A 13,814-nucleotide genomic window follows, 5' to 3' on the forward strand; every position below is an offset into this window, starting at 1 on the left:
AGAGTTATTGATAATACATTCGTAAGTTTTTCGAGCTCCATGGCCGTGGGAGGTCTGCTCCTTCGAGCTCCTTGAGGTAATAAGTTCTGGGCCGGACTACTCCTTTGACCTCATATGGGCCTTCCCAATTTGGGGCGAGCTTCCCTCGATCCTGAGGTTGCAAGACAGTGGCTCGTCGAAGCACTAGATCTCCTGCTCTAAAGGCTTTATTCTTGACCCGGGAATTGTAATAGCGAGCGACTTTCTGTCTGTAGGCTGCCATACGAACACGAGCCACCTTCCACTTTTCTTCCAGCAAGTCAAGGTTGGCTTTAAGACCTTGCAAACTGCAATGTTCGTTGAATGCCACGACTCGTGCCGACGGGAGCTTTAGCTTAATTGGGATAATAGCCTCCGTTCCGAAGGCTAGAGCGATGGGGTCTCCCCCGTGGGTAGTCTTTGGGTAGTTCGGTACGTCCACAACAAATGATAAAGTTCGTCTACCCAAGTTCCTTTGCTTTTTCGAGCCTTGTCTTGATCCCCTGCAACAGAGTTCTGTTGGTCACTTCAGCTTCGCCGTTCGCTTGAGGATAGGCTACTGATGTGAAGTTGTGGGAGATGTTTAGATCTTCACAAAATTCACGAACCTTGCTCCCGCAAATTACCGTCCATTATCAGTAATTGGGGTTCTCGGCAGGCCGAACCTGCAAATAATTGACTTCCAGATGAAATCCTGCACTTTAGCTTCTGTGATTTTCGCCAGCGGCTCGGTTTCGACCCACTTGGTGAAGTAGTCAATCGCTACCAGGAGGAACTTCCTCTGTCCTGACACCATGGGAAAGGGTCCAAGGATATCCATCCCCCATTGCGCAAACGGCCATGGGGCACTCAAGGGCGTAAGCTCGACGGCGGGCTGTCTCTGGATGTTGGCATATCTCTGACATCGGTCACACTTCCTGACGTATTCAACTGAGTCACGATGCATTGTCGGCCAATAATATCCCTGACGGAGAAGCTTGTGGGATAAGGATCTAGCCCCTAGATGGCTTCCGCAGATTCCTTCATGAACCTCCCACAAGGCATAATCAGCTTCCGAAGGTTGGAGACATTTCAAAAGGGGCAGAGGGTATGATCTCTTGTACAACTTGTCCTCGTAAAGGATGTACCGGGAAGCTTGATTTCTGAGCTTTCGAGCTTCTTTTGCATCATGAGGGAGAATTCCGTCTCTGAGATATACCACCAGCGGGTCAATCCAACTGGGTTCGTGGTCCACTTCCATCACAGGTCGCAACTCTTCCGTACTTGGGCACTTCAGAATTTCAAAGAGAACATCCTTCGGCAATTCAGCCGGAGCCAGCGTAGCCAGCTTGGAGAGAAGATCGATCCTGGTATTTTTCGCCCTTGGAATCTGCCTGATGTTGAAGCTACTAAAGGCGGGGACGAGCTCCTTTATCTTTTCAAGATATTTAGCCATGCTATCTTCCCGTGCTTCATAGCTTCCGCTGACTTATCCCACTACCAATTAGGAGTCACTGTGAACTTGGAGCCGATCTACTCCCAATTCTTTGATGATCCTCAATCCCGCGATCAGAGCTTCATATTCCGCTCCATTGTTCGTTGCGAAAAACTCAAAGCGCAGAGCGTACTCCATGACGATTCCCTCCGGACTGATCAAGATCAGGCCCGCACCCGCGTCCGACATGTTGGAGGACCCGTCCACGTAGAGGGCCCAAAAGCAACCAGGGGAGGCGGCTTCTCCTTCAGGGGAGTTTGGTCGGGGCTCAAGGTCGTCGATTTCATCCTGTTCAGGTTCGGCCTCCTCCGTGATAGTGCACTCTACTATAAAATCTACCAATATCTGGGCTTTTACCGTCGGTCTAGGTCGATAGTTGATGTCAAATTCTGTGAGTTCGATTGTCCATTTCGCCATCCTCCTGGAGGCATCTGCCCGGTGCAGAATCGCCTTAATCGGCTGGTCGGTGAGTACCGTTACGGTGTGCCCTTGAAAGTAGGGTCGGAGCCTCCGGGCTGCAATCAACAGGGCATAAGTTAGTTTTTCTAATTTAGTATACCTGGTTTCGGCGTCTCTCAACGTGCGACTGATGTAGTAGATCGGCCGCTGAATCTTTGCTTCTTCCTTGACAAGGACTGCTGCGAGAGCCATAGGGGAGACCGTCAGGTACAAAAATAGTTCCTCTCCAGGCTCGGGCTTCGCCAACAATGGCGACGAGCTGAGGTAGCTCCTTAGCTCTTCGAATGCTTGTTGGCACTCAGGGGTCCAACAGAAGTTCTTCGGCCGCTTGAGGATTTGGAAGAAGGGTAAGCACCGTTCGACCGACCTCGCGACGAAGCGATTCAGGGCTGCCTCCCTCCCTGTAAGACGTTGAACCTCTTTTATCGATTTCGGGGTGGCCATCTCCAGGATGGCATGAATTTTCTTTGGATTGGCTTCAATTCCGCACCCCGATACCATGAAGCCTAGGAACTTCCCCGAGGTCACTCCAAAAGCGTATTTAGTCGGGTTCAGCTTCATCTTGTATTTTCGGAGGGCGCCGAAGGCCTCCTCGAGGTCGGTGATATGGTTCATGGAAGATTTGCTTTTCACGAGCATGTCGTCCACGTAGACCTCCATATTGCGGCCGATCTGCTCCTTGAAGATTTTGTTCACCAGCCGTTGGTAGGTTGCTCCCGCATTTTTGAGGCCGAAAGGCATGATCCTGTAACAGTAAAGGCCACGGTTAGTGATGAAAGCGGTCTTTTCTTCATCCTTCGGCGCCACCCTGATTTGATTATAGCCGGAGAATGCGTCCAAAAAGGTGAGAAGCTCGTGGCCCAAGGTTGCATCCACCAGTTGATCAATTCTAGGCAGAGGGTAGCTGTCCTTTGGGCAGGCTTTATTCAGCTTTTTGAAGTCTATACACATCCTCCACTTGCCGTTTGCCTTTTTGACTAGAACGATGTTGGAAATCCAATCAGGATAACTGACTTCTTTAATGAACCCGGCTTTCAGGAGTTTGTCCACTTCTTCGACTATCGCTTTCTGCCTTTTCGGTGCATGACCTCGGACCTTCTTTCATCGGTCGATGCTTTGGATCGACGGTCAGACGGTGTTCCATGACTTCTGTATCAATCTCCGGCATGTCTGCTGGAACCCAAGCCAAAAACGTCCGCATTCTTTCGCAGAAAATCAATGAGATGCATCCGCACCTCTTCCCCCAGGTTTGAGCCGATCTTCACCACATGCTCCGCATTCCCATCGTTCAAAGGGATCGAAACCAGATCTTCGATCGGGCTGCCCCTTTCCTCAGCGAGATCATCGCGGGTGTCCAGCCCGTCAACCGAACATAGGTCAGATTGGTCACTTCTTTGCAAGGCTATGTTGTAGCAATGTCTGGCCAGGGCTTGGTCTCCCCTGACTTCTCCGACCCCCTGGTTGGTAGGGAATTTCAATTTTAAATGGTAGGTTGACACTACGGCCCGGAGAGCATTGAGGCCAGGTCGACCAAGGATTGCGTTATAGGCTGACGGTGCCTTCACCACCAGAAAATTCACCAGAGCCCTGGTTCACCACTAGAAAATTCACCAGAGCCTTGGATTGTCTTGGATATCGACCCGCAGCTACAGGCAAAGTTATTACCCCTTCCACTGGGATAGCATCGCCGGTGAACCCTACCAGAGGGGAGTTAATCGGTCCCAAATGGCTGTCAAGGATGGACATTTTTGAGAAGGCATCATAGAATAAAATATCGGCCGAGCTTCCATTGTCGACAAGAATGCGGCGGACATCGTAATTAGCTATATTCAAAGAAACTACAACTGCGTCGTTATGAGGAAATTGGACTCCTCGAGCATCTTCTTCAGTAAAGGTTATGGACTCCTCAGTCTTTTGTTGCTTGGGAGGTACATCCGATACGCCGGTTGCTCCCTGCTAGGATCCTCCCGAGACGGTGTTGGCGAAATCCATCGGTAGCCGATCGTCTGACTGCCCCACACCGATGGCCGATGCCGGAGGAGGAGGAGAAGGCTGGGAAACTGGAAGTGAGGTCGGAGCCTGAGATCTAGCCGCGGAGGTCGTAGATCGCCATGTGGACGCTCTGCGGGGAGGCATCGGGCGGAGACCTAGCGAGAGGAGAAGGAGAGGATGTCGGAAAAGGTGATCGGAGGTGGTCCCGTTGAGCGCTCCTTTAAGAACAAGGGTATTGCGAAGACACAGCCCCTTCCTCTAGCGCCAATCCTGTTGGTGCAAAAATTCGCCTGCGCCAGAGAAGCTGGAGTTGAGGGAGTCGCAGTCACCGTCGGGACCTGCAAAAGAAATCTAGACTGGAGTTGGGGTTGCTCCGGCAAGATCCTCCGATGCTCAAGTCTGTTCTCTGCCTCAACAAGAATGGAGTGCTCGAACGAAAATTTTAGCAGAGTTTTGGGATAAGAATTAGAGCTTACAGAGTTACCTATCCCCCCCCCTTTTTATAGGCGGAGGAAGCAATGGTTTGATAGTGACATTCGTAACCGTCTAGTCGTGGGCCGCTCAGGGTCAGGAGGAATTTATTATGAAGAGTAATGGGGTGGAGTCGTGGCTGTCACCATGGCTCGCCACGTGGAGTCTGTTGCAGAGAGTGGAGCGGCGTCCGTTGTCGCGACTCGTCAGGGAGTGGTGGAGCCGCACAGGATCCGTCGCAGGAGGTGGAGCAGAATCATGGCCGTTACTGCGGCCTGCCGTGTGGTCCCATTATGGGGAATGATTGAGCCGGCAGAATCCGTCGCAGGAGGTGGAGCAGAATCATGGCCGTTACTGCGGCCTATCAGGGATTCTAGGCTTGTCGACTGAAGCTCGGTTGAAGCATCCGGCGGAGAGAGGTGGTTATCCATCTGGAAGGAGCCCGGGCGTTGCTGGCGGGTCATCTACCGTTGGATGCCTTGAGCGTCAGTACTATAGGCGGGGGCCATTTGCTGTAGGAGGCTTTCTGTAGACGAAGTCCGCCTCCCGTAGGAGTCCGGACGGAGTCTTCCCGCAGTTGAAGTCGGGGATGAAGTCCGACTCCCGTAGGAGTCCGGACGGAGTCTACCTGCAGTTGGAGTCGGGGACGAGGTCCGGCTCCCGTAGGAGTCCGAACGTAGTCTACCTGCAATTGGAGTCGGGGACGAGGTCCGGCTCCTGTAGGAGTCCGGACGGAGTCTACCTGCAGTTGAAGTTGGGGACGAGGTCCGGCTTCCGTAGGAGTCCAGATGGAGTCTACTGCAGTTGGAGTCGGGGACGAGGTCCGGCTCCCGTAGGAGTCCGGACGGAGTCTACGTGCAGTTGGAGTAGGGGATGAGGTCCGACTCCCGTAGGAGTCCGGACGGAGTCTACCTGCAGTTGAAGTCGGGGACGAGGTCCGCTCCCATAGGAGTCCGGACGGAGTCTACCTGCAGTTGAAGTCGGGGACGAGGTCCGGCTCCCGTAGGAGTCCGGATGGAGTCTTCCTGCAGTTGAAGAGAAGTTGCCCTGCTGGTTGGATGCCGGTAGGATCTCCGAGTGGTCACTCCTGATACGAACTTCGGCTGGAGGGTATTTTATACCCAACAATTTCTATTCTGATTCCAGTTACGAACCAAACGCCTCCATAATATTTTGATTGGCTTATGCTAACAACAAACATGGACATCAAGTTTGATTCAGTCTCTGCAAGCATCAGGGAGAGCTTGAATGCTGGGAGCAATTTTCTATTAGCATCTACCATGATACCACCACTTGCAGTCAGATTTTTTTTTTTTCCTCAACTGATTTCAAGGAGGCAAATTCTAATTGTATGGCACCTGAGTCAGCTTTTACCCTTTTCTGAATCAATTCTTTGTATAAATGCTGGTCCTACACTAGTTCTGATTAAGGTGTTCTACCAACTCCAAGATGATATCATTTCCTGAAAATCTAAGCTGTCTAACCGGGAAAAAAAAAATATTTTATCAAGCATGAGAAATATAGTTTGGCTGGAGCGATCTTATTTATGATATTCATGGCCGATTTGATCACTTGTTTGTATTGCTTGTTTCCAAATTCCTAATCTGGCCCCCAACCTAAACTGAAAGAATAATGCAAGTTACGATATGTAGATGATGTAACCTAGTTTTTAATTGTTTCCGTGCAGGTTATCAGTCAGCCATGCGATGGATCATAGAATGAGGATGCGTGTGCGTGATGTGTCACGTTTGTCACTATCTTCCTTCTAGATAAACAAGTCATACTATTAGGTAGGTGAGTGAAAGAGAGTCTTTAGTACAATGTCATGTTCATCTCTAACCTTTTGGATGCCAGTAACTAGACTGTGGAATGTGAGGCATAGAGCATTTTCTCGCCCACTTGCTATGAAAAGTTGGAAGTGATAGGCTGATATTATTTATGGGGCAAGGTATTTGAATTTTAAGAACTCATAATGCTATTACAGAGCAATAGAAACAAGTATTTGGTTTATTGGGAGAAGCCACTAGTGCTCTCATTAAGATGCTGCACTACTCTATTTCTTCTCTTCTTTCTTCTCTTCCTTCTTTTCTTCTTTCTTCTCCTCTTTCTTTTCTTCTTTCGCTGGGCCTACTGATAGAATATCGATCTTTCCTATTTTCTTCAACTTCTTTGCAATTGCCACTGTGTCCATCTCGCCTATAATAGTCATCTTCTGGTCCTTCAGATCAGCAGCTATTGAATCAATGCCTGATTCAAAACACATGATACTGTGATTAAATTGGAAACTGTTTGCAGTAGTTTCCTGCGCAACAACTAACAAGTATTTCAGACTTGAAATGCGAAAGAGAGAGCATGTTCCACCTGTTTCCATGGCTCTGTTACTCTGCACTCAAGGTTCATAATTCATCATCCATAGTTTCAAGTAAATCATTGAAGTTATGGTTATTATTTTTGGGACATGAAACTTTTACTAGGATGAAAAAACATTTGAAAAAAAAAAAAAAATGAACATTGGAAACTCGTGAAGATTTGAAATATGAAAACATGGAAATATTAGTATTATTAGCCGCTGAAAGAAAAGCACAATCTGATATTACTTTGTATGAAGCGAAAATTTGATGTACGTTTAATTTGTTTATGAATTCATGTCTTGCTGCCTATAGAAGTATTCTTTACAAAACTAAACAACTGAGAAAGGCGACCCCCTCCTGCAGCCAACCATAAAATGGTTCTGCAATCCTGGTGTGCAGGCCCAAGGTTTGATTCCATGACTTATGATTGGGACTCCAAAGTTTTTCAACTGAAAGACACAAACTAACTGAATTAAATAGTTCCTCCTTGGACCAAACAATTTAGATTTCCCATCACTCATAAGCCACAAAACATAAAATTCAGACACTCTGTTTAATTTAGTTCCATAAATTTGGAAGGAAAATTACAGGGTGGATGGCTTACTATAAGCCAAACCAAAGATGTTTTAATGGATGCTATGCAGTATCACAGATTACTTCATGCACAACTAGAAAAATTCAAATTTGTTCATACTGCACCCAGCATAGATCTGGAAAACTAAGGTTAAAAGATGGTAATTGAAGAAGATCCAGGATAAACAAGAACCGTAGATCTCGGCAGCAGCCTCTATTGCTTTCTGCTTTGTCTTCTCATCATTCATGGCCAGAATCTTGAGCACTACTTTTTGCTATTTGAACCACAGAATACATAATTAAAAAGGGACCGTTAGGAAGCTTAGAACTACAAATATGAATGCATAAATTAGGCTGGGAAAGAAAGAATAAGAGAGAATTTAATGCTGGAGTAGTACATACCTGTGCCATCTAAAGAAAAGAAGAGAAGGCTCTTGTTTTTTTTTTTTTTTTTTGGAGCAAAGAGGAGAAGAAAAGGAGTCTGCCACTCAAAATTTGCTCTTCCGCAATGAAATCGACCATAGGAAGTCGGCAGAGGCAGGGGAGGGTGGGTTTTGTACCTTGTATAGGAACCGAGTTCTGTTGTTCAGACTAAACAATTTAGGGCATTAGGGATACTCAGTCGAAGTGGAGCTTTAGGAAGGATGGCCTGCTGGGACTTCATTCTTATTGGAGCAATCAGTTAGTGTCAGATTGTTTTGGGGAGCATACCATGCATGCGGTGAGTGGGGATGCAGACAAGAGGTCGTAGTCAATTTCGCCAGCTATCTTTCAGAAAGCGTGGCCGTTTGCCCTTTAAAGATTCTTTCCTCCTCTCTAAGCAAGAAAAGAAAAGGAAAAATAAATTGAGAGGCAAGAAAATTCGAGAACCTCAGCATAAACTGTTTCAAGCCCAATCCAATTGCAGAGGCTATGCAAATTCAGATAATAGAAAGTAACCAATAAGTTTGCAATTGCACTCACGACACGTAATTTCAGAGAGAAGAGAGATCTATAATTTTAATTTTACACTGCATGGTTCATCTCAAAAAAAAAAAGAAAAAAAGAAAACTCTGCATGGTTCTAGATAGGTTAATGAATTGACCAGTTAGGTTGCATCATGTCGGTATCTTAATCTTTCTTGAAATTATTATTATTAAGTCAGCATGATGGTATGGGAGACATAGTTTCGATAGTACATCTAAGTTGTACATATGTACTGATGTTGATCTATTTATCAATCCCATAATAATATCTAATTAAAACTTAAATATAAAATAAATTATAAAAACTTTCTTAAGATTTTCTTTTATTATATTTACATTAAAAAATTTAAAAAATATACATTTATATTCAAGATAATTAACAGCATCAATTAAATTATTTGTATAATATGAAAAGATGAAAATATTCCTTTGTATTTCTTCTCCTCTCGACACCGACCATTCTTCCTTCTCCTCTTCATCCATTCCAACAACTTTTTCTCTCCCCCTCTCCCTCTCTCCCCTTCCACCAAACCCTCATTGCCCATCTCCATTCCATCCTTCCTCTCCTCCACAGCCTCTCTGTTCACCTCACTGCCTCTACCAACGTCTTCATTCTTCCCTCCATGTCGGTGTCGAGCACACACATGATCTCCTCCTGAGGCATCAGTTGCCGTCCTCATCTGTGCCCTCTCTCTTAGTCCCAACATCCTTCAACTGTGACCTCGACTTGGCTTTTGCCGACTCCATCGCTGCCATGTAGTTTGGCACCACTGCTACTAGTGGTGGTGGCGGCGGCAGTGCTACCCCCACCTGCTGCCACTCTACTTGGCCAGCTCCTCTCCTCCCTACCACAGTGAGGGCTTACCAAGTGGACCATACCATACATGAGGTGAGGTGGGGATGAAGACAAGAGGTTGTAGTCAATTTCAACAGCTAAAAGTGATGCGAGATGGTCTAAAATCCTATATGCTATGCACCAAGATAGCACACAAATTATTAAACCTATCCTACAGATTGCTATCCCACACGACGTCCAACGAGCGCATGATTAAGCTATTATGATTAATCTGAATCAATTTGCAATCTGTTCACAACAATCTCCTAGCTAAGCTTGTAGATACCCACATAGTCAATTCCTACCCAACAATCACAATCAAATACCATGCAGGAAAGAAATGATCGAGTTAAATTCATGAGATTTTTAGGAAAAAAATAATACTATGAGTTTTTTTGAAAAAAAATAGAAATTAAACTGTCTTACAAACCCAGTTTTAATACCAGTAGATGATATGTGCAGATTTAGATCTGGAAAAAAATTAGCAATACAATTTTTTTAAAAGCAAAGAAATTAAAATACTAATAGTTGACTTTGGGTTAAAGTTGGCCCAGATTGCTGGCACGGATGGCTGGTCGGATATCTCGGATAGCACGCATAAGGAGAAGGGACAAGAGATCTTCGTCTTTAACCTCCATCTTCTTCCTACTTAAATTTTTTCTAACTTTCTCAAATCTCACAACTAGATAGTCAAAATTTATAGAAAATGGAGGAGAACACAGATCTAAAGAAATATTAAACTCTAAACCTTACAAGAATCGATAACATTTGAAAAAGAAAAAACAGTCACCATAACTCTTTTAACCAAACTTGAATATTATTTAATAATCATTCATCTTGTTTAGCCAAAGCCTTGTAGGCAATTTATATACTAAACACAATTCGAGCTTGCAATAGGGGGACACTGGTATGAGAGTACAGGTGGTTGTTAGAGAACAACTTATAATGAGTATGACCAATATGAAAAACTACTTGGATGTCTACTCACTTATTGGTGATCTTCTCAATGCTGCAGTGGTGTGAGTGGTCCTTTGATCTGCAGTGCCTCGGCTATTCATAATGAAGCTATATAGTTTGACCACACATAAACTTGGACTCTTAGCCATTTGGATCTTTGCGGTGTATATTGGCTATAGTGGGTTCAAGTTTTACTATTTGGAGTACGATGCAACTAGATGGAGTCTATTGATCTTAGTAGAAAAGGAGAAATCCTATGTAATTTATGAGATTGGGTTTAGAAAGTTTTCGATCAAAGCAAATATGAATATTGAAAAGAAGTTTTCATAAGATTCACAAATGAACTTGAGTCGAGTAAATCTGGCATATAATTGATGTTGGGGTTTGACGAGCTTTTTATGATTTTCATTGAGTCAAAACTCATGATAGAAGGACTGAATCATATGGTAACTGTACTTAAAGATTCAATACTTTTATTCTGTTGGATTGTCAATACATACTACTAAGTATCACTGGTGTATTGTGAGACTCATCGAGTGTCGTCTTGATGATCGATGACCCTTAATAGGCAGAGTTGAAATTATTCCAATCCATCGAAAGAAGTTTCGATGATATTGTGATAGAGATTATAGTATATTTCACTACCAGACAGAATAGAACCTATGAAATCAACACAAATAGAGGTTCTTATCTGATCAGATGGTTGATTAGCGATTATACATCATTATTAGGTCTAATCATCAATATAATAGATGATTGATCCAATACAAAAGTTACAATAAAATAATTCGCTAAGAGTTAGTGAATTAAAAGAGAATTAATTAGTAATTGGATTGCTAATTGGCTCCATTTAATTGAGAAAATAGGGTTCAGATCAAGTCTAATTGAATTAGATTCAATTTGACTTAATTTGAATTTGATTAAATCAAGCTGATTGACTTATGAGATAATCTAATTGTAAGAAAAGATCATTTCTGATTTGATCAAGATTTAGGTTCAGTTAATTCCTAATTAGATTAGGAGATTGGGCTCTTAATTAGATTAGATTTCCTCTTCTTCCCGGGTGCAACCAAATCAGAATTGGTTGGAGCCAAAATTGAACCACTTTTGAGAGACCCCAGTTGGATTAGGATTCTCTATTGCACCACACCCCAAGTCCATGCCAAATATCCTCATGCAAATCAGGTTCTTGCGTGAGATTTTCTCCACACCAAAAGCCCTTGTCGTCCTTGTTGGAATTTCATATCGGTGCATGCATGTGTGTTTTAAAATTTTTTTTCTAAACAATGCAGTAGAATAAAAGATTAAAAACTTCTTTTAATCTTGATCATGTATGTATAAAATATAGAACATATAGATCTACTTCATATGCTGCAACTGAACACATGCTGAATTTATACTGAAATTCAATATGTAATCGAATCATATACCTGTTTCATAATTTTTTCTTCAAATTTGGATCTGAAAGAGAGTAGGTTCTCTCTTAGCCATGCAAGTGCCCGGCCTCTAAGGGTATCCACTTAGGATCAGCCTAGAATAGCCTTCTTTGGTATTGATTTTTTTCTCCAAGAATAATCACCCTGCGAATCTGAACGAAGCTTGGATCGCGATCAATTCTTTGATCCTTTCCTTGATCTTTTTTTCTCTTTTTCTCTTGTTCTTCTTTCCTTGATTATGAAATAACCAAGATCTAAAAATCAGTAAAGAAAGAGGATGCCTAAGCTCCTCTTAGGCATGGAGATGGAGGACACCCAACTCCTTTGGGCATTGGATCTAAAGGGGAGAAGAGACGGAGGCATGGAGGGATCTTATGGGAGACATAAGCTGCTAGAAATCTGATATAAAGAGCCTTAAAGAAGACCCTTTTAAATAGCCAAAATATTTGAATCCTATTCAAAACTGAATAGCCCCTTAATACAAGTCCTAACTTGCATTAGGAATACTTGTAGCCTTAGATGTTTGACCCCTTTTAGGAGATCTATTAGGTGCCAACTATTGGAGCCTTTACACCCACTTTTTCACATACCACATGGGGCCTAGGGGATGCCCTATGCTGGTCCCACATGCCCTCTTTAAGGTGGGCACACCCAACTTGATCAAATCAAGTGGCACCCCATACTAACAATTAAGAAACTTGATAAAGGGTTCGAACCCTTAATTCATATGATCCAAAATCTTAGGCATCCAACAATTGGAGTCCAACAAATCTAATTTATTAAGGTTATTAATAGGTAATTAATTCAAATTAATCTTATCAAATAAGTATTCAAGTGCAAAGAGAAAATTGGATTCAACCATGTGCTAGCAAAGTTATCCTGAACCCAATAGAGTTTCTTTAAATCCAATTGAGACTTCATAAGCTCAATTGTTTATTCCAGATCTAATCCCTTTGTTATATGATCTCATAGATTTAATTCTATCTGTTAGTGAGATATACAATAATTTCTATCATAGTATCATTAAAACTCTTTACAATGGGTCGGAATGATTTCATTCTAACTCATAAAGGATGGTCGATCCTGAGCAACCCTAGTAAGCTCTCACAATCTATCAATGACACCTAGCAGTATGTAGTGGCAACCCAGTAGAATCAGAAAAAAATCTCAAGATGTAAATCACATGTGATTCAGTCCCTCTATCGTGAGTCCAGACTAGATGGCAGGTCATAGATAAATCATCAAACCTCATCATCAGTCATATGATAAATTTGATTAGCTCAAGTCCAATTGTGATCTTTATAAAAAATTTTTTCTATCAATCACATTATTGTGACCACAGACTCTCGAACTTAGCCTCTCAAATTTTATAGGATTACTCCTCTCTATCAAGGTCGATAGATTTCATCTAGATATGTATTCTACTCCTACAGTGGACCAACTGTCGTCAACATCCACTATAATATCTGAATGAGGTCATGTTTATGTGTCAGTCAAACTCCAACAGCCTCACTGCAAATAGTCATATCATCGCAGGTCAAAGAACTATTCACATAACTATAGCATCAAGATAATCACTGATGATTGATTAAAAATCTAAGTGATCTCTCGTATGGTCACGCTTAGTACTAGTTATTCTCTAACAACTATCCGCACTCATCACTCAATGTCTCTACACGGTAGACCAGAGACTCATCTATCCAGAAGAAAGCGATCTGTACGTTAGTCTATCTAGATCGATCATCATCCTCATGATGATACTGTAGTCGAAAGTATTTAGGAATTAATTATATATGCCTCTAATTCTCAACACCTTAAGAATATGTATCGAAGTATTAATTCCATGGACGATTCAAAGACACATCACTCTTAAATAAAAATTAGACTTGCCCTTTAATTGATCAAATCAATACACTAAGTATAAAATTATGTCTTAGATTTATTACAATATGTCAGTCAGATTGATTTTTAGAATATACATCTAACAATCTCCTACTTGGACTAAAGCCAATTAGCCATTAATCTAGGTTCCATTTTTTCAAGATGGACTTCCATCTTGGATTGGCTCAATTGCTTTACTAATGGATCTGCCACATTATCCATGGAGTCTACTCTTCGTACCTCGACATACTTTTTTTTTGAGGTAGTCGTATATACTGCTGCTCTATGTGCTTAGATTTCTAATGAAACCTAGGCTCCTTAGTGAAGGCTATGGTGCCGTTGTCTTTACAGTATATTGTCATAGCATCTAATGGCATGATATTCAATTCTGCAACTAACATT

General features: G+C 42.9%; 1 protein-coding gene across 1 annotated transcript; it reads right to left on the reverse strand.

The window, feature by feature from the left end:
- Positions 1 to 6,326: 6,326 nt before the first annotated feature.
- LOC140852566 (heavy metal-associated isoprenylated plant protein 39-like) lies at positions 6,327 to 7,771 on the reverse strand (the record flags this gene model as incomplete). Its single annotated transcript, XM_073245949.1, is given in 3 exon segments — positions 6,327 to 6,661; positions 7,532 to 7,613; positions 7,741 to 7,771. Coding segments are annotated over 3 exon segments (285 nt in total). The 3' UTR covers positions 6,327 to 6,467.
- Between the last annotated feature and the right edge of the window lie 6,043 nt (positions 7,772 to 13,814).

This window comes from Elaeis guineensis, chromosome 11, assembly GCF_000442705.2.
Source record: "Elaeis guineensis isolate ETL-2024a chromosome 11, EG11, whole genome shotgun sequence".
NCBI lineage: Eukaryota > Viridiplantae > Streptophyta > Magnoliopsida > Arecales > Arecaceae > Elaeis > Elaeis guineensis.